Below are 21,917 nucleotides of genomic sequence, written 5' to 3' on the forward strand. Positions count from 1 at the left end.
GGCCTTCCTGCGGGTCCAGCAGAACAGCCAGACACGCAGCTGCGCCCGCGCCCAGGAGGCCGAGAGCTGCTGCAATCCCGCCTCGGAGACACCCGGCTGCGAGGTCCGGTGGGGCAAGGCCTGTGCAAGGGAGGCGAGTTGGGAGTGCTAACTGGATTTTTTATTTTATAACAAGACACTGTGTTTAAAATTTTTACAAAGGACAAACTCCATGGGTTTCCGTTAGTGTTTTAAGAACTTTTCTTTAAAAAAAAAAAAGCCAACAACAACAAAAAACACTGCCTTTTGGAAAGAGAAATGACAGACACGAGACTGGAAATAAAATGGGGTGAATTTCTGATGGCATTACCCCGAGGGCGGAGGCATGGCCTCCACAGAACCGCATTCACCACTCTACTCTGCAGTCTGGTCTGCAGCCCTCCGGGGGGACACAGACATGGCTGGAGACTTCTCCCCCATGGCCCTCCAACCCCATCCAGGGATAGCCCCTTCCTCCTTCTACCCCGTGGTCTGACTCAAATCTGCTTCTTTCTTGGGAGTCCTGTTCCTTGGTCGGATCGTGTGAGCACGAGGGGTTCCAGAGCCGGAAAGACCTGGGCCCGGGCCCCTCCCTTCCGGAGCCTCTTTGCACTCACAGGTCGGAGAAGCATTTGTTCCAAAATTGTTTTAAAAAATCAACAAAAACAAGACCCAGAAAAAAAGACCAAGTCTGGGGGAGAAAGAGCCCCTCTGCTCTTTCCGGCTCCCAGGTCTGCAGCTGGTCGGTGGTGCAATTCCAAGAGAGGCGGAGGGCGAGCACCAAGGGGGTCTCCGGCCGGTGCTTCCAGGCCCCCAGGAGTGTCTGTGGTCAGGCTCAAGGAGCTGGCTTCAGCTGCTGTTCCGTAGGTCCTCAGTTTCCCAAGGACACATTTGCGTCCCCATTTGAAGGGTTTGTTCAGGTTTACTTCCTTATTTGTGTTTTTGTACATGCGGGCGCATGTCCACGTCTATGTTTGTGCAGGTGGGTCTGCTGTCGGGCGTGGGTGCGTGCGTATACATATATGTCTGTATGTGTCTCTGTGTGTCTGTGTGTCTGTGTGTGCATGTGTTCGTGGATGTGGGAGGAAGGGAGCTGGAAGGTAGGCTGTGTTCTGGCTGGAGCTATACCCGGGTGGTGGAGTGTGAGTGGGGCAGCCCAGTACTGTTGAACCCTGCGGCAAAGGTGTTATAGGGGTGCAACGTCTGCAGCCCTACCAGGGAGTTGGGAATCATGGTGATGGTGTTGGGGGTCATGAGTGGGATGTCATCAGGGGAGCGCCGCAGGGTCAGAGTGTAGTCGGGCAGCGCAGTGAGGCGCAGTGTGTCGTGGGGGGGGCCAGCCTCACACTCGTGGTGGGTGGGGCCCAGCTGTAATGCTGCGAGCTCCTCCTCGGGAGCAGCCCCCAATTCTGGGGCCCCGGCTCCCCTCTGAGGGCTGGGCTGCCTCAGGGGCTCCTGACGTCGTTTGTCCTTGCGGTAGTAGAGGGCAGCAAAGGCCAGAACGTTAAGGAACAGGAGGGAGGCCCCCACGGCGATGGTGACGCTTAATTCAGTGGAGTAGTCCCGCGGGTTCTCCACCAAGAGTGGCCCTGCATTCTGGTCCCCGTTCCAGGACCCCTGGGCATTCTCATTGCTATAGGCAGGGGAGATGGCTGGCCGTTTGGTGCTCCAGGTCTTCCCGTTGGGCCTTCGGGTGATGTGGGAGCTGTGGGTGGTATCCGGGGGCGGCACTTTGGTGGTTGTGGACGTATAGTGGAACATGTCATGCAGGTTGTATAGGTGGGGCACCAGGTGTTTCCAAAAGGCCACCTTAGTAGCCCGGTAGTGATCGCGGACCCTTGGCTTCAGACCGATGTGAAGGTAGAGCTGGTCTCGGGGATTGTATTTGGACCAGGCCACTTCCTCAAAGCGGTTGGCCTTGGTGTGAATGAACTTGGTGTCCTGGGGGACCGGCTTGTTGGGATCCCTGAAATACCACATGGAAATCTGGGGTCACCACTCTATCTAGATGAGGAAAGCTCCCAGCATTCTTCCTCTCAGACCCACCCCTACAAATCTCCTCCCCAGTCCAAAACTTCTCACCATTTCCATCTTCCTCCGGGCCCCTCCCTTGGTCCATATTCCTCTTCCCCAGCCTTGAACTCCTGTTGCCCACCACATCATGGGACTCTCTCATCCTTCCCTACGCCCCTCCTGTAAGATCATGGTCCTGAGCATCCATCAGTCTTTTCAGTGGCCCAGTTTTTCCAAGAACCCTTTGAAGGCTCTTTCATGTATTTTATTCCCACTTCACATGGCCTCTGACCGTTTAACGTCGCATGCCACAGTGCAGCCAATGACTTTCACCCCTGCTCAGTCCCAACGTTAACCAAGTTATTAGCCTCAGCACAACTTTTAAGGGAAGGAAATGGCATGAAAGACTCAAGAGGAGGGAGTACAGGGTGGTGGGGGTGGGGGTGAAACAGTTACCAAGCAAGATTTGGGGGGTACTTTAGGAAGGGAGATGATGGAAGAGCTTTAGATGGAGGAGCATAGGGGAGGGCATGCTGGGGTCCCAAAGAAGAACCATCACTTTCTGCTTACCCGGTCTTGGCAAAGTTGGTCCAGTAGGTCATGACGACAGCACTGAGCATAACGTCATTCTTGGAGAAATTGCAAGGGAAGAGGTCAGTGGGGCCCACCATAGGGACACCGAAAACGTAGGGGACCTCGTCCCCATGAGCAGCATCTGACCAAGCAGGCTTCATGAGGCTCTGGCAGTGGTGGTAGAAGGCGTAGAAGTAGGTGGGTGAGCCATAGCGGGCGTGCAGATCGGCTGTCACCACTGAGGGCTCCACCCACTGGTGGTCAGTGAAGAGCGCCACCAGTGTTTTCCGGCGGGTCTCGGGGTTGTCACGGTCTGCCCAGTCTGTGTACATAAACTTGATGGTCTCCCGCAGGGTGTCCTTACCCTCAGGATATCCATACAGATTGTCCACAAAGTTGGAGACTGAATAGTCAAAGTCTGTGCCAGAGACACCATCCTCAGGGTCCACCACCCCTTCCACAAACTTGAGCCCCTCGCCCTGGTTGACACCTAGCATGATGTCATAATTGAGGAACTCACCCTGTTCCATGAGAATCTCAGGGTCATCAGGAATGACATCACCATCAATCACAGGGCCGAAGGCCACGTGGTAGCGGGCTGGCTGGATGTCCTGCTCAACCAGCTCCTTGGCACTCTTTTGCCGAAGACAGTCCACCATGTCCACAGTGTCTAGCACGTTACAGCCCACCTTGTCCGCCAGCAGGCTGGTATACTTCACTGGTTGGTAGTTCACAGCCCAGCTGGACAGAGCAGAACCGCTCTGGATGATGGCCCTCTGAAAAAGCCCTAGAGAAGAGAGGCGGCACCGGGTCAGATCAGTCCTGTCTCTGAGGGACATATCGAACACGCCCTCCTTCCTTTGTTCCCGAGGCTGCCCTATGGGTTGAATGGACTGGGAAAGAGGACCAGAGGAGGGGTCCTTGGGTTCCTTCCTTGACTGGTACTCTGCCTGCTTCTCGATTCCTTGTCCTGGGGCAATGGTTGGTAACTTGGGGGTTAAGGACATGCCAGGAAGAATTAACCCCTTGCGTCCCAGACATCAGCTTCCTCCTGCTCCCTCTCTTTATCTCTCCTTGTCTTCCCCTCTTGCTTCCTGCCCAGCTGGGCCCAGTTCTGTGCCAGCGCACCACCAGGGAGCTGGCGCTCCCACCACAAAGGGGTCTTTTTCATGAGAGATGAGAAATGCAGGCAGGAGAGAGCCTCACATTCTGGGAGTTTGGGGAAGGATTTCGAGGGCAAAGGTCTTGGGGTCTGAACGTCTGCAGGGAATGTGCCCTCCCGGTCCACAGTCTCCACAGAGACTTTTCTTTTCTTGAAGCCACTGAGGCCTCAGATCCAGCTTTTCCCCTGGTTGATGGGGAGCCAGTCCCCCAAACTCAAAAAGGGAATGATTCTTCCATAGGAAAAAGGTTATCATTCTCTCCCTGGCCCCAGCATCGCCATAATCTGGTCCTGGGGCACACAACTCCGTTCCTCTAAGAGAAAGGCAGTTTGAATGGGCAGAAAGAGAGGGACAGCAATACAGGTGACAACTTAAGAGACAGCCCCCCTTTTCGAAAGATTATTCTCCACAAGTCAATTACAGCAAGGCAGAGAGAACAAATCTTGAAAGCCTCCAGGCCTCTGGGGACACAGGCCCGCTATGACACAGAGTGTAGCACTGCTCCGAGAAAGGCCTTCTCCTCCCAGGGAAATCGTCCCCAATCAGAGGAGGCAGTGTTCGTCCCTCTTTTCAGACAGAGGCGCCCTCACGGCCAGTCACTTGGCTCATCTTTGGGGAAAAGGGATTCCTGCTCCCATTGTGATCACCGAGAAGCACATTCTAAGGTGGGATGCAGCCCCCAGCTTGGTCTTCCCTCACCAAGGCGGTTCCTGGAGGGATCACCATGGAATTTCTAAGTCAGGGAAGGTGATTTTTGTCTCTTAGGGAGACCAGCCTTGTTCAAAGAGAGACTGAAAGTCTTCTTGGGAGAAGACCACTAACTCATGGGGTTGATTTTAGTGAAGAAGCCATGTCTTCTGTCACAGATTTCCTTACTTCAGAGAAGGGCACCTTTACCTCTGAGACCATGTGCGATGACAACATTTCCTGTGAGCACAAAAGGGACCATTTAGCTTCCTTGGAAGAGTCGCTGGCAGAGGGACTCATGGCAAGGAGAGGCTCTCCTTGGGGCTAAAACTAAGAGTTTCCCTTAGCAGGGTCATACAGCCTGGGAGGAGGTCTGAGTCCCATCATAGGTGGCCATCCCTCAGAAAAAGCCTGCCCCACAGGTTAGCATTCCTCGCCTGGGCCCCATCTCCCCCCTGAAGGACAGTTCCCTTCCTCTTCTTCTTCTTTTTTTTTTTTTTGGTTAATCCTCACCCAAGGATATTTTTCCATTGATTTTTAGAGAGAGTGGAAGGGAGGAAGGGAGAGTGAGAAACATCAATGTGAGAGAGACCTATCGATTGGTTGCCTCCTACAGGGAGATGAACCTGCAACTCAGGTACGTGCCCTTGACCAGGAATCAAACCCCTGACCCTTCAGTGCGTGGGCAGATGCTCTATCCACAGAACCACACTGGCCAGGGCAACAGTTCCCTTCTTGTACAGACTTATTCTTCAGAAGAAAAAACAGAAAACGAGTGTTTCACCTAAAATCTAACTTCCACCCTGAAGCTCTACCTTGCAGTCACATGTCCGTCAGAGAGGCACTGGGCTCCCGCTTCCCCAAGCGAGAACCAGCCTCAGAGGAGATGGTGGAGATGAGATCCTCTCCTCCCTTCTGTCCCATTGGGAGAATTCCTTCTCCCCCCAGAGCAGCGGTTCTCAACCTGTGGGTCGCCTGAGACCATCGGAAAACACATATTTCCCATGGCGATTCATTCAAAATCACAGTTACGAAGTAGCAACGAAAATAACTTTATGGCTGGGGGTCACCACAACATGAGGAACTGTATGAAAGGGTCGCCGCATCAGGAAGGTTGAGAACCACTGCTCTAGTGAAACATTTGCCATCAGCTCCTCCCCAAAGGGATGCTGAGCTGGTAGAAGGTGGCGGGCAGACTCCCCTGGTGCTCCTGCGGCACGGAGCTGGGCGCTCCGGGGCTCGGAAGGCCTGAGGGACAGGGTGAGTAGCCAGGACTTTGCTCATTCACATTTTGCCCCCAGAGCTACTCACCCTCAGAGTGATGCGACAACGTCAGGAGGCTGACACAGGACGCACCGATGCCCGAGCCAAAGACGGTAATCCGGCGGGGATCGCCACCGAAGAAGGCAATGTTCTCGCTCACCCAGCGGAGGGCCTGGATTTGGTCAAGGAGCCCATAGTTGCCCTTGGCAGCCTGATCCCCCGTGCTCAGGAACCCTGGATTCAACGAAAGGCATGAGGACAGTGAAGGCGGAGGGCTGGAGGAGCGGGGCCTGACGGCAGCCGGGTCGGGGCTGGGAGCCAGGATGGACATGCAGCGTGGTCCCAGCCACCTAGCTCGCACAAAGCAGCAGTCCCCTCTGCCAGGTCCAGCAGCACCAGCACGGGAAGGGTCGCCTCCCTGCCTCCCGCCCGTTCTCCGGTTTGGAAGGAGGCGTCTCCAGACCACTTGAAGGGGTGCCTCCAGTCGGGAGACTTAACCTGCAGGGACTGCAAATGGCCAGGACCCAGCCTCCTGTGCCCAGGCGTACGATCCGAGGCGTGACTCTAGCACCTGGTTTGAGTCCGGCCTCTACCACTTACTAGCCACGCGGCTTTCGGCAAATTATTGCAAGTCTCTGGGCTACCGTTTCCTCTTCTGTAACACGGGGATCAAAAACACTCCAACACATTGTTACAAGGATACAAGGAACAGAAATAAGCATCCCTAATATGCTGAGCACATTGCAAATCTGCAGTTACTTCTCTTTCCCCTTCCTTCTCTCTGTGAAGAGAGTGACGACCCCAAGAGGCCACCATCCCTAAGCTCTCCCCGCCCATCTCCGCCTCTTTCCAGGGCCTCGGTTGTTCCCTTGCCCTGGTTCTCAGGACAGGGCTTCTGTCCCTTTGTCCAGAGACGAGGTGCCTCAGGAACAGGATGGGCCCATCCCTCAGTGTTTCACACACTCTCCAGGTGATTCTCATCCTGCTAAACTTGGAAAAGCACTGGCTCAGACCATCTTTTTAATCTGGTGGAGAAATAGGGGAGTCAGTGCAGCGCGTTACCACAGAAACAGGTCTTCCCCGCCCACCCAGTGGGATTTGCTGCCGAGGAGACATGTCACCATGGAGACTACCTTCCCACCCACCTGCTGGGATTTGCTGCTGTGGAGACTTGTTGCCATGGAGACTACCTTCCCACCCACCTGCTGGCTATTCCACAGAGATGTCCTATATCCCCCCCCACCCTGCTGCCATTTCAGATGGATCCTGCTACCTCATTTCATCCCTCTCCCCTGATCCCTAGGCTCCTTGGAAGGCTGTCTTCCCCCACCCTAGGCTTCCAGAAGGGTTCTTTCCAGGGCGGTGTTGTGGCACTCCTACAGGTTGGAAACCCAGACCTGGAGCGGCGCGTCTTTAACCCCACCCTGAAGGCTCCCTCTTAGCACCTGCACCGCGTGTGCGAGGCCACTTGGAGGAGGCAGGCGCCCTGAGCTCAGACCGCTCTCTGGTCCTCCACAGGCGGAAGCTGAGCTCAGAAAGACTTGGGCAGACACAAGACCTCCTCGGCGTGTTTCTCAGGTCCCTGGGTCTCTAGCTTCTGCACGAGAGCTCATTGCCGCCTCTCGCGACCTGGTCACAAGCCCCCTTCGGCCCCAGGTTCCCGATGAGGAAATGAGAATGAATGGAGGAGCCCTTGCTTCTCTAGACAAGGGGACCAGCTTCTCCTTCGCTGGGCCCATTCACCAACTCCAGCTGCTCCTGCGAAGCTTGAGGCAGGCTGACCGAGGTTGAACCCGGCTGGCCAAGCCTTGCGCTCCTCGGGCAGAAATCGGCCCGTGCTTCTGTTAGCCCGCCGGTCTCCCGCCCCTCCTTTCCCCAAACCCTCCTTCCCTCTTCTCTCATTTCGGCAGCAGCAGACTTGGCCTCAGCCTTTGCCAAGGAAGGTATCGTTCAGTGAAATGTGTCAAGTACATCTGTCCTAACCAGCAGGAGGAGCCGGCGTTTGGATGGAGTGGAGTAGACCGCTCCAGCAGGTACCGCTTTCCTGGGTTAGGAGCGAAGGCCGGAAAGGCCTGGGTGGAGGGTTTGACCATCCCTCTCGGCAACCTGCGATCCCAAGGACCTGGGGATAAGAAGCACTGAAGCAGAAGTCCTGCTCGAAGTGCTGCATCCAACAGGCTCAAGACGATGGTACAGCAAACATGACCGATCGCGAGCTCACAAAGCCTGGCGGCCTGGGAGAGCAGGCCCGCTGCTCGCGCCCCCGTAACTCAGCCATCCATGCAACGCACGTGAGAACGGGGGCTGAAATCCCCAACTCCACAAACTGTCGGAATAAATGTGAGCCGGTCTCCCCGGGCCAGCGTGGATGCTGCAGTACACGGTAAGTTGCTTGCCAACAGAAGCCAGGGGACTCTGGCACGTTGTATCAAGCCCGACATCCCTGTCCCTCAAGGCTGGGTGCTGACCAGGTTTTCCATTTGCCTGAAGGGGACCTGGGCAAGGCCGTAGGATTCAGTTCTGGAACCCAGAATACAAACTGGCAAGCCCCCCTCAGCCCCAGGGATAACCACATCCTGTATCCTGCTGGGGTGCCTTTCTTTTGTTGGTCTCAAGCCCAGTGAGGGCTTCTCAAATAAGCTACCACTCTGCCTTGGCCTTGCTCCAAATACATGAATCACCCAAGATGTCTAAAGAAGCACCTTAGAGTGAACTGTCTGTTTGGGCTCCGTGCTCCAGAGAGGCGGATGGGAGGGAGGATGAATGAAAACATAGACACCAGCTCCTCGAATAACGTCGTTGCCTTCCCCATCATTCTGTGATAACATTGATGAGATGCCATAGGAACTTAACTCGGGTTTGTATCAACTCGCCTGTGGTAAGATTGATATCGTTGTGCGGTGTTTCGCTTCAAGTCACACAGCCTATTCTGGGATGCTTTGGGAAATAAAACAAAGCCTGGGCTACACTCAGGAGAATCCCCGAGTGTCAGGGACAAACCCACGTTCTCCATCTGGCTTACTGATTAGAGCTGCGTCCCAGAGCGGTAAAGAACTTCGGAGCAAATCTCCGTTTATGACTCCTTCTGAGGTTTGGGTAATATTAGTTCGATCACTAACTGCTGAAGCCCAAAGAATAATATTTCTGCCCACACATATGCTGTGCTGCTTCCCCAAAGGCGAGGAGGCTGGAAAGCGTGTTTCCAGGGAGAGTCCACAGATTTCGTCAGAACCTCAGAGGGGTCCAGGACTCCCCGAGAGGTTAAGAACTTCTGATGCAGAAGCTCACCGAGTCGAACAGCTGCAGGTTGTGAGTAATCAGCAAATCACAGGGCGGGCCCCCGGCCCCCGGCCCCCGGCCCCCGGCCCCCGGCCCCGAGTCTCTCCTGTCTCCTTTCAGCCCCTTTCTCCACAGCCCCTTTCCCTCTCCCTGTCCTTCTCTTTTCTTCCCGATGCTCCCCTCTCCCCCTCCTCTCCTCTGTTTTTCCTTCTTCCCTAGCCAGTCCAATAAAACGGAACTGAAGCATATTCTTACGATTCTCTGTTTGCCAATACACCTTCTAGAATGAAGCCTTGTGTTTATAATTTGTAGAAGCAGCTGGGTTGAACGCTTTCGATTGCTCTCACTGAGAAATAAAGTAGTAACGCTACCTTGGGCCTTAACCTGCCGGCTATGTCTGCCTGTACACGTGTGCGGGTACGCCTGTATCTTCATCGCCCTTGAGGGACTGTGCGGCCCTAGTACTTGCGTTTCCAGCCCCCTGCCTGGTGCCACTTCCCTCTCAGAGATGCACATCCCCTTCCTCAGCAGGACAGGGCTTCGGAGAGCCACGAGGTCTGGGCCAGCTCAGACAGGGCAGCAGCAGAACCACGGAACCAAAGCACGCCGGACCGTTAGAGGCCAGGGAGATGACCCGCGGGCTTCACACCCAGTGCCCAGATGCCACTGAAGGGGACACGGGCTCCACCTTTTCCAGTCTGAACCCAGAAAAGGTGTCTTGCTAGCCCATAGAGTATTAAGGGCAAGTCAAGAGGACATCGCCTTTCTGCATACACAGTGAAAGGCAGTAGTACCAGGGCCTCTGGGATTCGAACTGGCAAAGCATATACTCAAAAGCAAATTAAAATAAGGTTCTGTCAGCCAACTGGCCATGCAGGAAGCCATGCCTAGCTGCTGGTTCAGCACACAGGCCTCCAGACCTGGCAAGCAGCCTGGACCCCCACTGCAGCTCCGAGGGCACAAGGCCTTCAGGCAAGAAGTTGGCTTCTTCCTGCCACTCCAGGGACGTGGGGCTGCGTGTGCCCTCCGAGGCCTCGGTGAGCGTCCGGAAGGGAGCGAGGACTGTGTGCTCGGTCACCCTCTCTGCGGCACGTGTTTACCTGGGCACTTTTGCCACAGAGAGGCATCAACAGTCACTGAGGAAGCTACGGGGTCGAGTGGCAGCCTGCATCACTGAGACAAGTGCGTGGGTGACTGTGCGTGGGGAAGGGCGTGTCGTGTGCATGTGTGCGAGTGTGTTTGTGTAACGGGTGGGAGTTTATGGAGATGAATGCATAACAGAGTAGAAAAAATGTGTATGTGTGTGTATACGGGGTACGGAAGTATACATGAGCGTGGGGGTGAATGGAGTTGTATGTTCATGAATGGCCAGGTTTGGGTATATGAATGTGTATACATTTGTGCGGTAGGGTGGGGAATATGTACATATGTATATATTAGGTGTATATATACAAGGTATGTATGGGACGTGTGCATGTGGGTATATGTGTAGAGAGGTCTATGTGTGTGTACATGTGAGGGGATGTAGATGTGCAAGCAGGGATATGAGGTGTGTGTGCAGTGTTGTGTATGTGTGGGGTGGGGAGGTGTGGATATGCAGGTATGGGTTTTCATGTGCAGGAAGGAGAATATTGGTTTGTTTATGTAGGGAAGGACACGGGTATGTGGGTGTTGGAAGGGTGTGGAAGCAGGGTGTGCACGGAGATATGAACATCTGTGTGTGGAAGAAACATGTATGCAAATTTAAGATACATATATGTGGGGTTTTTGTGTGGATATACAGGGTGTGGGTGTGTCAAGTATACATGTGGATACAGATATGTGGAGGGAGAGATGTATGGGAGTGTGTGTGTGTGTGTGTATGTGTGTGTAAGGTGAGAGGAATCTATATAGATGTGGGGTAGGATACAGGGTGTCTGGAGATATGTGGGCATGTGGACGTGTGTGGGAAAGCACACGTGTGGCTTGTGTATGGAGTGCGGGGGAATGTGTGTACGTGAGGAGCTGCGCAGATGAGGAGGTGGGGGTCTACGTGTGTGGATATGTGTGTGTGCTTGTGCGGGCAGCAGTGGCAAATCATCGTACGTATGGGGGTGAATGAGGGCAGCGTGCCTGTGTGAACATGTGAGGGTACGGGGGGGCTATGTGACAGGCTAGGAGGAATACCCATGTATGTGCAGGGTGTTCAGGGATGTGCGAGTGGGTGGGCAGCGATGGGGACAGGACACTAGAAACCGAATGGACCCTACACGACCCAGCCAAGCAAAAGTCTGGAAGCAGAGACCTGGCTTAAGGCCTAAGAGAAGGTGTGAAGTGTGAATTGAATTTCCAGTGGCAGCTAAACACCCAGGAAAGGGCCCTGGGACACAGGGCAGCTCCCATTACTTGGGTAGGGAAATGGGATAAGAGCATCGTGCCCCTGGTCACCCAAGGCCACCTGTCCTGGACTCGCCAGCATTCTCTCCTCCTCCTCGAGAACCAGGCTTCCTTCTGGGCACCCAGCAGGGAACCGTACCTAGCACCCCAACCCGGTAGTTGAGGGTGATGACGATGACGTTGCCGTAACTGGCGAGGACGCTGCCATCAATCATGTTGCCTGTCCCCTCCATGTAAGAGCCTCCATGGATGTAGACCATGACGGGCTTAGCGCCACTGTCCCGGATGTCTGTAAGGAGAAGGGGTGAGACACAGGCTGGGTAGGACGCCCTTCCTCCCCCACCCCCGCCGGCCCTGGGGGTGCGGGCAGCAAAGCTATCCCAGGTTCCAGGACCCCGCCGCCAGCTCGGAGGGCAGGACTCGTGCGGCTGCTCGGCTTGGCGCTCAGGCAGCAGCCAGAAGCACTTGGACTTCAGTGACGTTTAAACGCTGTGGTTTCGGGTGCCTCCCAGCAGCCAGGCATGCCTGGCACAGCTAGGCCTGGGGGGCTGGTGAGGCGGGGCTGGGGCAGGAGAAAGGGCTAGTCCCTTGGCTGCACCAAGCGAGTCCTTCCCTGGGCACCCAGGAGTCCTGGGACCTGATATGGCTTTAGAGAGCAGGGGCCGGGGAGCCCTGGAACCCCACGACTAGACCAGTTCCATGGAAATACGGCCATTGCAGCAGCTGGCCCCCAGTGCAGACAGAGACAAGAGGGGTGGGAGTCGGGGTAGCACAGGGAGAGAACGAGGAAGAATGTGGGGAAAGGGGAATGAGTGGCGGAGATGGGGTGGGGGACCTTGCTGACACGGTTTCTCGGCCATGTGCTCATGGACCGCGCCCTCCCCGGGCTCGGGCAGACTTATCTGCAGCCACTGGGGAGTGCAAGAGGAGAGGACAGAACTGGGGATGACACACCTTGTCCCGTCAGCATTAAGAAGCAGATGGAGCCTCCCAGAGGCCACACAGTGAGGGGCCTTAGTGGCTGCTCCCCAGCTTCGGCAGCCCGGGGAGGCTCCCGGCCTGATCACCTCCACCTGCAGCCTGTCAACACAGCCACACCAGCACGACCCTAGCCACCAGCAACGGGCCCCCTGACTGTCTCCTCCAGGGGCGGAGGGGCAGGGCCAGGCATGGAGGGACAAGGCAGAACTGCCGAGCAAACGCGACCCGTTTTCCCAGAGGAAGGAACACTGATTCAGCCGTCTGCTGACTGGGCTGTGGTGTCCCGGCCTCAGCCTGGTGCTTCGGCCCCGCTGGCCCTGTCCTGAGCCCAGGCAGCCCCCGGCCCCAAGGCCGTCTCTCCGTTGCTAGAAGGCGGGAGGTTCCAGCTGGAGGATTCTCCAGGCCCTCTGCTGGCCTCTGCCTCACTCCTCCGCTCCGCAACCTGCCGGGCCCCCTCCCGGGAGCCGGTCTCCCCACAGAACACAGGTGTCTCCTCGATGACACAGGCGTCTCCTCGCCCTCCCTCAGCCCTGCTGTCTCTCCACTCTCCCTGCTGCCCGTGAGCCACGGAAGGTGAGGGGGAGCTGTCCCCGCAGTGCCCGCTTACTACAGTGGGGCCTGAGAACGGGCGGGGGACCAGGGGGAGGAGGATGCTCGTGGTCCCCCGCTCCCGCCAGCCATGTCCATCACCCTGGAACTCCCAGGCCAAAGATGGATGAACAGCCCAACGGCCTTGTACAGAAACAGAAACACACCAACGGACGGACAGACAGACAGACGGGGCTTCTCCCCATCGAGAGGGGGAGGGGCTCTGTGCCATGCACCAGCCGCCGCGCCCTGCAGCCCCCAAATACCTTCATCTTCATCCCCGTCATTATCCGCTAAGTCCTCGCCCTGTTTCTTAGCGCCGGATCCTGGGGACCAGACACGGGGAGACACAACAGCACAGAACAGAGAACAAAACAGAGAGAGAATTCAAAAACAGCATGACTGCAGTGTGGCCCAGCAAGCCAGCTCTGGGCCTGGGCCCAGGACACGCAGGAGGGATGGCAAGAACTGAGGGCATGGGTGGGCTGAGGCCCAGACCTTCATCAGGAGGACAGTGTCGCAGGCCCCTGCTGTGCTGGCCTCCCTGCCCCTCCACCCTGTCCCCAAGAGCCCACATCAACAACCACCTTCCCAGTTAGGAAGGAGGTAGCAGCAGGTGGGCAGGGCACAGAGCCGGAGAGCCACTCGAGGAAGAATGTCTTCCGTCTGGGAGGGGCTGCGCGGGCACACACAGGCAGGCTGAGCTGCAGTGTGACAGGCGGCAGAGAAGATCCCCAGGACCCCAGCCCCGAGCTCCCCGGGCCCAGTGACTAGGCTCAAGCTGGGCCTCAGCTCACCCCGATTCCCATAGGAGAAAATGGGACATGAAGCCGTCTCTCTGGTCTTCCTTGCTGGGGCCCCCTGCTCTGGTTAATGTCAAATGGGGTTCCTGCCCATAGGAACTAGGCCCGAGAGCAGCCAGAGGAGGGAGGGGAAGAAGGAAGCGGGAACAGAGAAACGGGAGGGAGGGGAAAGAGAGAGAGAGAGAGAGAAACAGAAAGAGAGAAGCAGAGAACAAGAGAAACAGAGAGAGGGAGGGAGGGACAGAGAGAGAGCTTGGAATAATAGTAATAGTTCCTATTATGTACTATGTACTGAATGTTTGTCACGTGCCAGACACTCTACTTCTGCCACGTGGTTTCCTCCGTACACTCCAATGAGGTGGGTACTATCTTTATTCCCGTTTTACTGATGGGGAAACTGAGGTTCACAGAGGTAAAGTGACTTGCTCAAGATCACACAGCTCGAAAGCGCTAGAGGTGAGATTCAATCCCAGGTCTGCTTGGCTCCAAAGCCCAAGGTCTTTCCACTGCACCATGCCATCTTTTGGGGACGGGGGAAAAGGAAGGGGAAATAAATGAGAAAAGAGGTTGAGCATGGAGGGGAAGGGAGGAAAGGGAAGGAGAGAAAAGAAGAGACCAGAGGAGAGAAGAGAGACATTTAGGATCTGGGGGTAGCTGGCACCAATTCTTCTTCCTGTTCTAAGGAGCCGAGAAGTGCACCTGGCTGCGTGCTGGGCCTTGTGCGGAGACAGAGGTCATTGTGCTGGTGGCTGGGGCTTGCCCTCTTCTCTAGGACACCAGACACGCTCAGCCTGGAGGCAGCAAATAGCCTTGTTTCTCAGCTGGCCGGGGCTCCAGTGACTGAATTCCCTCACAGCCATTAATCAAAACAGGAACCACCCTCATAATACAAAATGGCTTTTCAACTAGGGCAAGAGCCCAGCCCAAGGGGCAGAAACCGCCTCCAGCTTCCCAAATGTCCGGAGGTGTCTACCGTCTTAGCATCTGCCATCACTGCCCTCAGACACCCTGTGGGACACGGGGTGTCATTATCCAGCCAGTGGGCCCCCCTTCCAGACAGCAAGGAATTGCTCATCCCTGAACATGAACTCCCCCCATGCTGGGGTTGGGGTGGGGATGGGGCAGGTCTTCCAGGAAATCCTTGACTTCCCGTGGGCCTGAGCAGAGCATGCGTCCCTCCTCCACCCCCCGGGAGTGTCCCTGGGTGGCTGCACTGTCCCAGCCTCCCGCACACAGCTGCCTTTGCTCCTTCAGCTCAGAACTTGCTGAGCAAGCCCTTGCCGCCACGCCCATCTCCCACCCTGACAGGGTGCTGCTGCCCCAAGCACACAGCCCTAAACACGTCTGCGGACGAGTCTCCTCTACGCCCATGGGCCCTGAATCTGGAACAACTCTGAACGGTGCAATGACCAAATGACCTCCCAACACTGTCTGCAAACCCACGGCCCAGGTTGGCCTGTGGGGCCTTAAACCGGCTGAGACCAAACCCTGGGCTAGGAGCCTCTGCAGAGTGGCGATTGGGCCTTTAGTTGTTTTTGAAATCTTTCCTCTGCCTCATTTATCTCTCTCCACACCCCAGCACTTGGCCTTGTGCACGGTCAGCTATCACGATCAGTAAACGTATCTGTGTGGAGCTTACAGCCGGCTCTCTAGCCTAACTCTCGGGACTGGACGGGACTGTCTCAGGCCCCCACTGGTGCCCTGCGGAGGTCATTCCTTTTAGGGAATGTTAATTAAAGTCCTCTCCTCTCCCTCGCACCCAAGTCAGGAAGTCATAGGAGCAGGTTTCAGAGAGCCCCTTCCTGAGCTCATCCATAGGCCAAATGGACTAAGGCCAGGCCAGGCCTCCACCACCTTAAGGTGCGGAAGCAGAGGTTGTGCAAGGAGAAGACTTGCCTGAGGCCTGAGTTAGCAGAGCTGGGACTCGATCAGGCTCTGCGGCTCCCAGCCCTGCAGCCTGCAGCGCCGTGCCTCTTCATTCGTGCAGGGAAAAGGTTTACTGAGCGCCTACTGTGTGCAGGGTCCTGGGCTGGGTGGAGGGAGACGGTGGGACACTCCGCCAGGGCAGCAGGCCCGGCTCACTGCTCAGCGCGCATGCCCAACGTGGCCATCCTGGGCTCTGCCCCAGGTTCTCACTGAGAAGGCAGCGCCCTGTCCCCAGAGTCCTGAACACCCCACCTGGGGGAGCCCTGCTCCAGGATTTCAAAGGAAAACAAACTTCAAGCTTGCCCTGGGGTTGTAAGGCTGATTTTCCACTAGTTCTCAGGCGGTTACTGTTTCAAGTGGGGCCCGAGCTGTCCACACGTCACCAGTTTTCAAATCGGGGAGGCGGGAATGACTAGCCGGGGGTTGTCTCGCGTGCTACAGTGGAAAGAACGCTGCCCTGAGGGTCAAGAGACCCGGGTTTGGGTCCCAGCTCTGCCACAGACCAGCAAGTCACCCCCTCGGCCTGTTTCCTCACCCATAAACTTGAGGTCCAGGAAACATCAAGTGCTACTCGAACATGAAGAGTTGTTCTGCAGGGAGAACACATTCCTCCCAGCCAGAGGGCCCATTGCAAACGCCTCCTTTACCGTCTGCAGTTCTGGGAGACCCCAAGGTCTGCCCAAAGCCAGCCCAGGGCAGTCGGCTACACTCTGGCCAGAGGTGGGGGTGGGTGGCAGGAGCCTGTGACGAGTTCCGTGTCACCCTCAGGGCTGGGGAGTTAGGTCTAGACTATCAACCCGGGAGAAAAGGAGGAGGTGAGCCCACGGCTCCCCGACCTCCCCGACCAGAAAGACAGTGTCTCTGGCTCCACCTTGGCTGCCCCGGTTCTCCTTGGCACATGCTGAGGGCGGGAACTGAGGGCTGGGAGGATCGGAAGGAGGGGGTTGCTGCTTCTGCTCTGAACCTGCCAAGGCGGCCAGGGCCCTGGACGAGCTGGTGTCTGCTCACCTCCCGCCCCTGAGCCTGGGCTCCTTGAAGGCAGGCTGGGTCCTCAGGGGCCAGGGCAGGTAGCCAGGCAGCCCGCCCTCACTCTCTCTCTCTCCCGCCCCGCCGGCTCGCTACCTACCTCCTTTCCTACAAATTTTCTTGTTGGGCTTTCGGGCGCATTCCTTGGAAATCCGCTTTACTGTAAAATGAATAAAAAACTAAAAAATAACAGGAGGCCTCTGCAGAGGGGCATGCACCCCCCCGCCCCCCAGGCCCCAAGAGCTGCTCTGGAGGTGGCACGTGGCAGAGAGCCTGTCCCAGTACCTCCTTGTCTCTGTCACTTACCTTAGTGTGACCCCCGCGCGAGGAGGCACCAGCTAGTGAAAGAGGAGACACCTAAGCAGTGCCCACCAGGCCTGCCCCCACCCCACACGCCCAGCTCCCCTGGTACACACAACTACCACCTTTCAAAGCAGGTGGAATGGCAACGGGGGCCTTGCGGAGCCAGCATCCTCCCTGGGCAGCTGCCGGCAGGGACCCATACTCCCCAGGGGACCCCATCCAGCGCTCTGGCCCTAGACTTGTCAAAGCTCCCAGGCCTGGCCGGGCCCTCCTGGTCACAGTGTCACTCACACATGGGCGCTCGGACAATGCCGGGAGAGGGAAGAACAGGGAGGAGGAAGGGGGAGGCCAAGCAGAGTGATGGTTAGAAGCCTTTTCACAGACAGACAGATGCATGCTGCCGGCCACACGACCACATGCAAGCCACGAACGCCACAGGGCAGGTGGGGCAGAGGGGCACAGTGCCCAGCCGCCACACTCACCATCCTCCGTGGGCACATAGACGTTCAGGTACAGGCAGTCTTCATTGGGCTCTTGGATGTAAGTGGCGACAATATCCAAGTTGGCAGTGAACCAGACGGGCAACATGACTTCGGGCACAGCTGTGTGGATGTTCTGGGGGCACACTGGGGGAAAGTGTGTGGCGTTCCGGATGCCCGACCAGGATGGGGGTGGTTCGGGGGGCAGGAACCGTTTCTCGCCGATCGGAGGAGCTGCGTACGGCACCCCCAGGTATTGGTCCACAGGCCCCAGGATCTCACTGGGCAGTGGTACCCGGGCACCCCTTAGTTTCCCAAAGTGAGTATTGACTGTGGGTGCTGGGGCCTGAGTACTGGCCCTCAGCACCAAGCCGAGGAACCACAGGGTGAGGCCCAGGCTCCGGCCAACGGGGGGCTGGGGGCTCGGGGACAGCGAGGGCAGGCCCAGCCGCAGCCACATGTTCCGCACAGGGGGTCTGGCAGGAAAGGCAGACTCCAGGGTCACAGCATCAGCCCAACAGGCAGCCCCTTCATGGCCACACTGACTCGAACCTCAAAGCTGAGCTCTTGAGGGACACCCACAGGTGCCAGCCACGTAGGGAGCAGGTCGTCCAAGCACCACAGCGTCAGAAAGGGGACTCCCTCAGGGCCTGTGGAGAGAGGGAAGTATTCGTCATCCAGGACAATAGGGAGGGCTATGGCTTGGGTCTTTGGGGCCCTGCCCAGATGATCTTCGCTGCCAGTCTGAACCATGCTCTGTGCCCGGCCCGTGGTTGGAAAACCCGAGGGGACTGACAGCCTGACAAGTTCCCAGTCACCAACTCGAACTCCTCAGCCAATCAGCTCGTGGGGGCCAGCTGGAGCTCCCACGTGCAGCTCGGGCTCCAGCTGGCCCCCACGAGCTCCATTGGGCTTTCCAACCATGGCCGGGCACAGAGAGACGCTTTATGTTCAGGCGGGGCAGGGGCAAGGGCAGGGGCAAGATGGCCATTTGCCAAAGTCCCCAGACCCTCCTGTGCCCTCCTGTACGTGTCTCCTCAGCCCTAACTGCTCCCAAACCCTTAAGCCTCTGTCAGATCTGGTCCGATCCGAGGGCCAGCTGAGTCACACGAGTGCCCAGCTCGGGCTGAGACCCTCTGCCTAGCGCCCTAGGCACTGTTGATGCTCAGCCAGTGGAAAATAGCGCGTGGGGAACCCACTCACAGACGCACACCTGAAGCCGCTCAACTTCTCCAAGAGGAAGTGGAGAGACCAAGGCAGATACCAGGCAGGGCGCCGGTCACTCACAGACATGCATTCCAAAGCCACAGAGGTGCCCTCATTCCGAGACAGAGAGGGTCCCAAGCCAGAGACTCGCAGAGACTCAAGTACCATCGCACACACCACTCAGGTAAATGTCCAGAGACTCCGGCAGCACGTAGGTGGAGACAGAAACAGAAATAGCAACACAGTCAAGACACAGAGGCCTTCTGACACACGGTTGCACATCAGCACACATCCACAGGCACACACAGACACGCGTCCATGGACACACACACTTTCCTTCCCCCCGGTTCTCCCGCTTTCCAACATTGCAGGCCTTCTCCTTTAAGGCTTTAAGAACTGCCTGAGGGGGTGGGGGAGGGAGATTGGGAACACCGGCCACCTCGAGGGGGGGAATGAGAATGTGTGAGTGTGAGAGAGAAAGAGAAAGAGAGAGAGAGAGAGAGAGGGAGAGAGAGAGCGAGAGAGCGCAGAAGGAGGAGGTGGAGGAGGGAAGGCAGGCAAAGCAACTAAAGGGGTGGGGGCTCAGAGGAAATGGGGAGCAAAGTATGGGGGGGTTAGATTCCAGGCACTGCCCATAATGCACCCGGGTGTGGGGGAGGAGGGGCAGGGGAAGGAAGGGGTAGGAGTAGGGAGGTGGGGCAGGAGGGAGTGGGTGTGTGTGTGTGTATGGGGGGGGGATAGTCCGCAGCTGAGTTCACACAATCCCCCCATTCACCATCTCCATGGCAACTCTGGGGCACAGACCGCTCATTCACACGGCTTCCCCGCCAGCACCCCCCCCAGATTAACCCTCTCGGTGCTGCCCCTCCCCACAAATTCCATTAACCCTTTTGGGATGCCTACCTCTCCAGTACCCCTTCGGTGCCAAATGCCGGCTCCTTAGAGTCAATTCCCTGCCGCCCCTCCCCCGTGAACACCTAGACAAATCGACCCCCAAACGCCCTCTGTACCCTGAGAGCCACTGTGAGCCCCCAAGGCCAAGATCTCCATCCTGGTCCCACTTGCCATTTGGGAGAAGACAAGGAGAGGCGGCAATGCCAGGAATTGGAATGGCATCGGGGTACTTTGTAGCTAGAGTATTGGGTGAGGGGCATTGTACAGGAATGCACTGGCGTTGCAAGCCGCAGTGTGGGGGCTCGGAGGGCTCCGGGCTCCGATCAGAACTGAGGCATGGAGCTGCATTGGGATGGGGGGGAGGGCAGGATAAAGGCCTGGGGGGGGCTGCAGCGTGGGGGAGGGAGCCTGGCCGTGAGATGCTATGATGGAAGAGGGATGGGGCTGCACTGCGGGGGAGGGGGACTGGCAATGTGCGATACAGGGATGGGGCTGGGGGGCCCTCAGTAAGGGCATTTGATGAGCATGCGGGCCGGGCTGTGGAAATAGAGGGACCGTGGGCAGGAGAATGACAGGGATGCCGGATTCAGGGAGGAGGTGAAGGAGGGGGGGGCAGATTGGGGAGTCAGGGTTGCTGATGGAGAACATGGGGTTGAGAAGGATGGGGAGCACTGGCTGGAGAGTGAAGGAGCCCGAGGTTGGGAGGGGATAAGATTGGGGCAAGGTATGGGCAGCTAAAGGATGAGAGACCCGGGCAGGCGGCCTCACCTGTTCCCTGGGCTGTTGCGAGCGACTGAACCGGGCCACAGACCACCCATATCGCCTCCAGGCCAAGGGCTCCGCACCCGAATCCCCGAGATCTGCTCTCCGGCTGCCTGGCTGCTGTGCCCGCGCACCAAGGGGGCGCGCTGCGCGTGCCCGGACACGGGGGGCGCGGTCCCTGCCATTAACTCCTTTTGTGCCAGAGATGGCTCAAGTCCTGGGGCATGGCCCAATTCCTCCCACACTCAGGCAGGCACACACACACCCTGCAAATCACAAACAGGTGCTCTTCCAGGGCAGCTAGTCCCAACCTGACCCGCTTGAGACCTTGAGACAAAGGGAGAAACTGAGGCACTGCCTGCGAGAGCCCCCATCATACTCCATAAAGGCAGGTCTCCACCTCAGCATCCCTCACCTCTCAGTAGCAGCGCTCCTCAAGTAGCACCAGTGGGGGGCGCTTTGCCCTCATCCTGTCACTTTCGAAAAGGTCAGTGATGGTCCTTCCTGCTGCGGGTGCTGGGCGGCAGCCTCCGGCCGCCAGCATCTCTCCCTCTAGACCTGGCTCTCGTGTTCCTGTGTGTAGTGTGCCTGTCCAGTGGGTCTGGCCGCCCACCCCAAGCCCCTGAGTGTCCCTTGTCCCAGCCAAGCCTGTACTGCTGTAGGTCCTTAGGATGTTCAGTAGGAGACGCTTGTCACGTTTCTCTTTGCCAGGTCAGGGAGTTCCCTTCCTTGAGTACACAATTCTTCACCTTGGTTAAGCCCCGTACTTTGTGGACCTCAAGTAGAATTAATTTTTTTCTATTTGGTAATTTGGGTATGGATTGGCACTCCTGGTTTTACCAGCACACTCGACACTTCCCAGTGACATCGTGCAACTATGTCCTGGATGTTCCCCTGAAGTCAAGCCACCTGTACTGCCCACCCAGCGGGGCACCCCAGAGGACGCCATGGTAGTCAACCAGTTGACTCTCCTGGATAGCCTTGGATCTAGCTAGGGCCCTAAAGCGGAAGGCAACGGGCTAGGGCTGGCCCTGTGCAGGACCAATGGCCTCAGCAGCAAATTTTGAGTTCTCTCTACTTCCAAATGGGAGTGACCAGCAGTTACCCTGGGGAACTGCCAAGGTGAGCGGTGTGAGAGCAGTTCCAGCAACAGGCAGAGAGAAGGTGCTTCCTTTTACTGGTGTCTTTTCCTCCGGGAACCACGCCAGACTTCCACCACCTACTTGATGGCGACACTGCTAATGTGGGGCAACTTTCCATCGGGAGATGAGGATCTCAGGGAAGGTCTGCCTAGGGCACTACCTGGTGCACGCTGGGGACCGCACCAGGTGGCGAAAAGGGCAGGCAGTGTCTATCACCCCCTCCACCCCGCAGCTTGTTCAGAGCCCAGCACGCGGGATGAGTGGAAGGAGAATCAGGTTGCGTGGGGGTTTCCTCCGGCCTCGCGGCCCCTCCCAAGCCCGGTGGTACAGCCAGCATGGAGAAAAGCGAGCCAGAAGCCGCATCCCCTGGCTGAGAAGGTAAGCTGCCCTTCCTGAGAGACTAAGGGCCCAAACCTAATAGGTTGCCAGTCTGGG

The 21,917-nt window shown here is 57.2% G+C and overlaps 1 protein-coding gene across 3 annotated transcripts; it reads right to left on the reverse strand.

Moving 5' to 3' along the window:
• Positions 1-201: 201 nt before the first annotated feature.
• On the reverse strand, positions 202-18,024 carry NLGN3 (neuroligin 3). 3 transcript variants are annotated; one of them, XM_036270666.1, is made up of 7 exons: positions 17,482-18,024; positions 16,797-16,856; positions 13,208-13,267; positions 11,512-11,661; positions 5,766-5,951; positions 2,602-3,391; positions 202-1,984 (listed from the first exon to the last, which is right to left on the reverse strand). In XM_036270666.1, exons 1-7 carry the CDS (start codon positions 17,936-17,938, stop codon positions 1,141-1,143), a joined length of 2,547 nt encoding a protein of 848 aa, XP_036126559.1. In that variant the 5' UTR covers positions 17,939-18,024; the 3' UTR covers positions 202-1,140. The 3 variants fall into 3 exon arrangements, with proteins under 3 accessions (XP_036126559.1, XP_036126560.1, XP_036126561.1); XM_036270667.1 differs by lacking the exon at positions 16,797-16,856; XM_036270668.1 differs by lacking the exons at positions 13,208-13,267; positions 16,797-16,856.
• Between the last annotated feature and the right edge of the window lie 3,893 nt (positions 18,025-21,917).

Source organism: Molossus molossus, unplaced genomic scaffold (genome assembly GCF_014108415.1).
Source record: "Molossus molossus isolate mMolMol1 unplaced genomic scaffold, mMolMol1.p scaffold_m16_p_2, whole genome shotgun sequence".
NCBI lineage: Eukaryota > Metazoa > Chordata > Mammalia > Chiroptera > Molossidae > Molossus > Molossus molossus.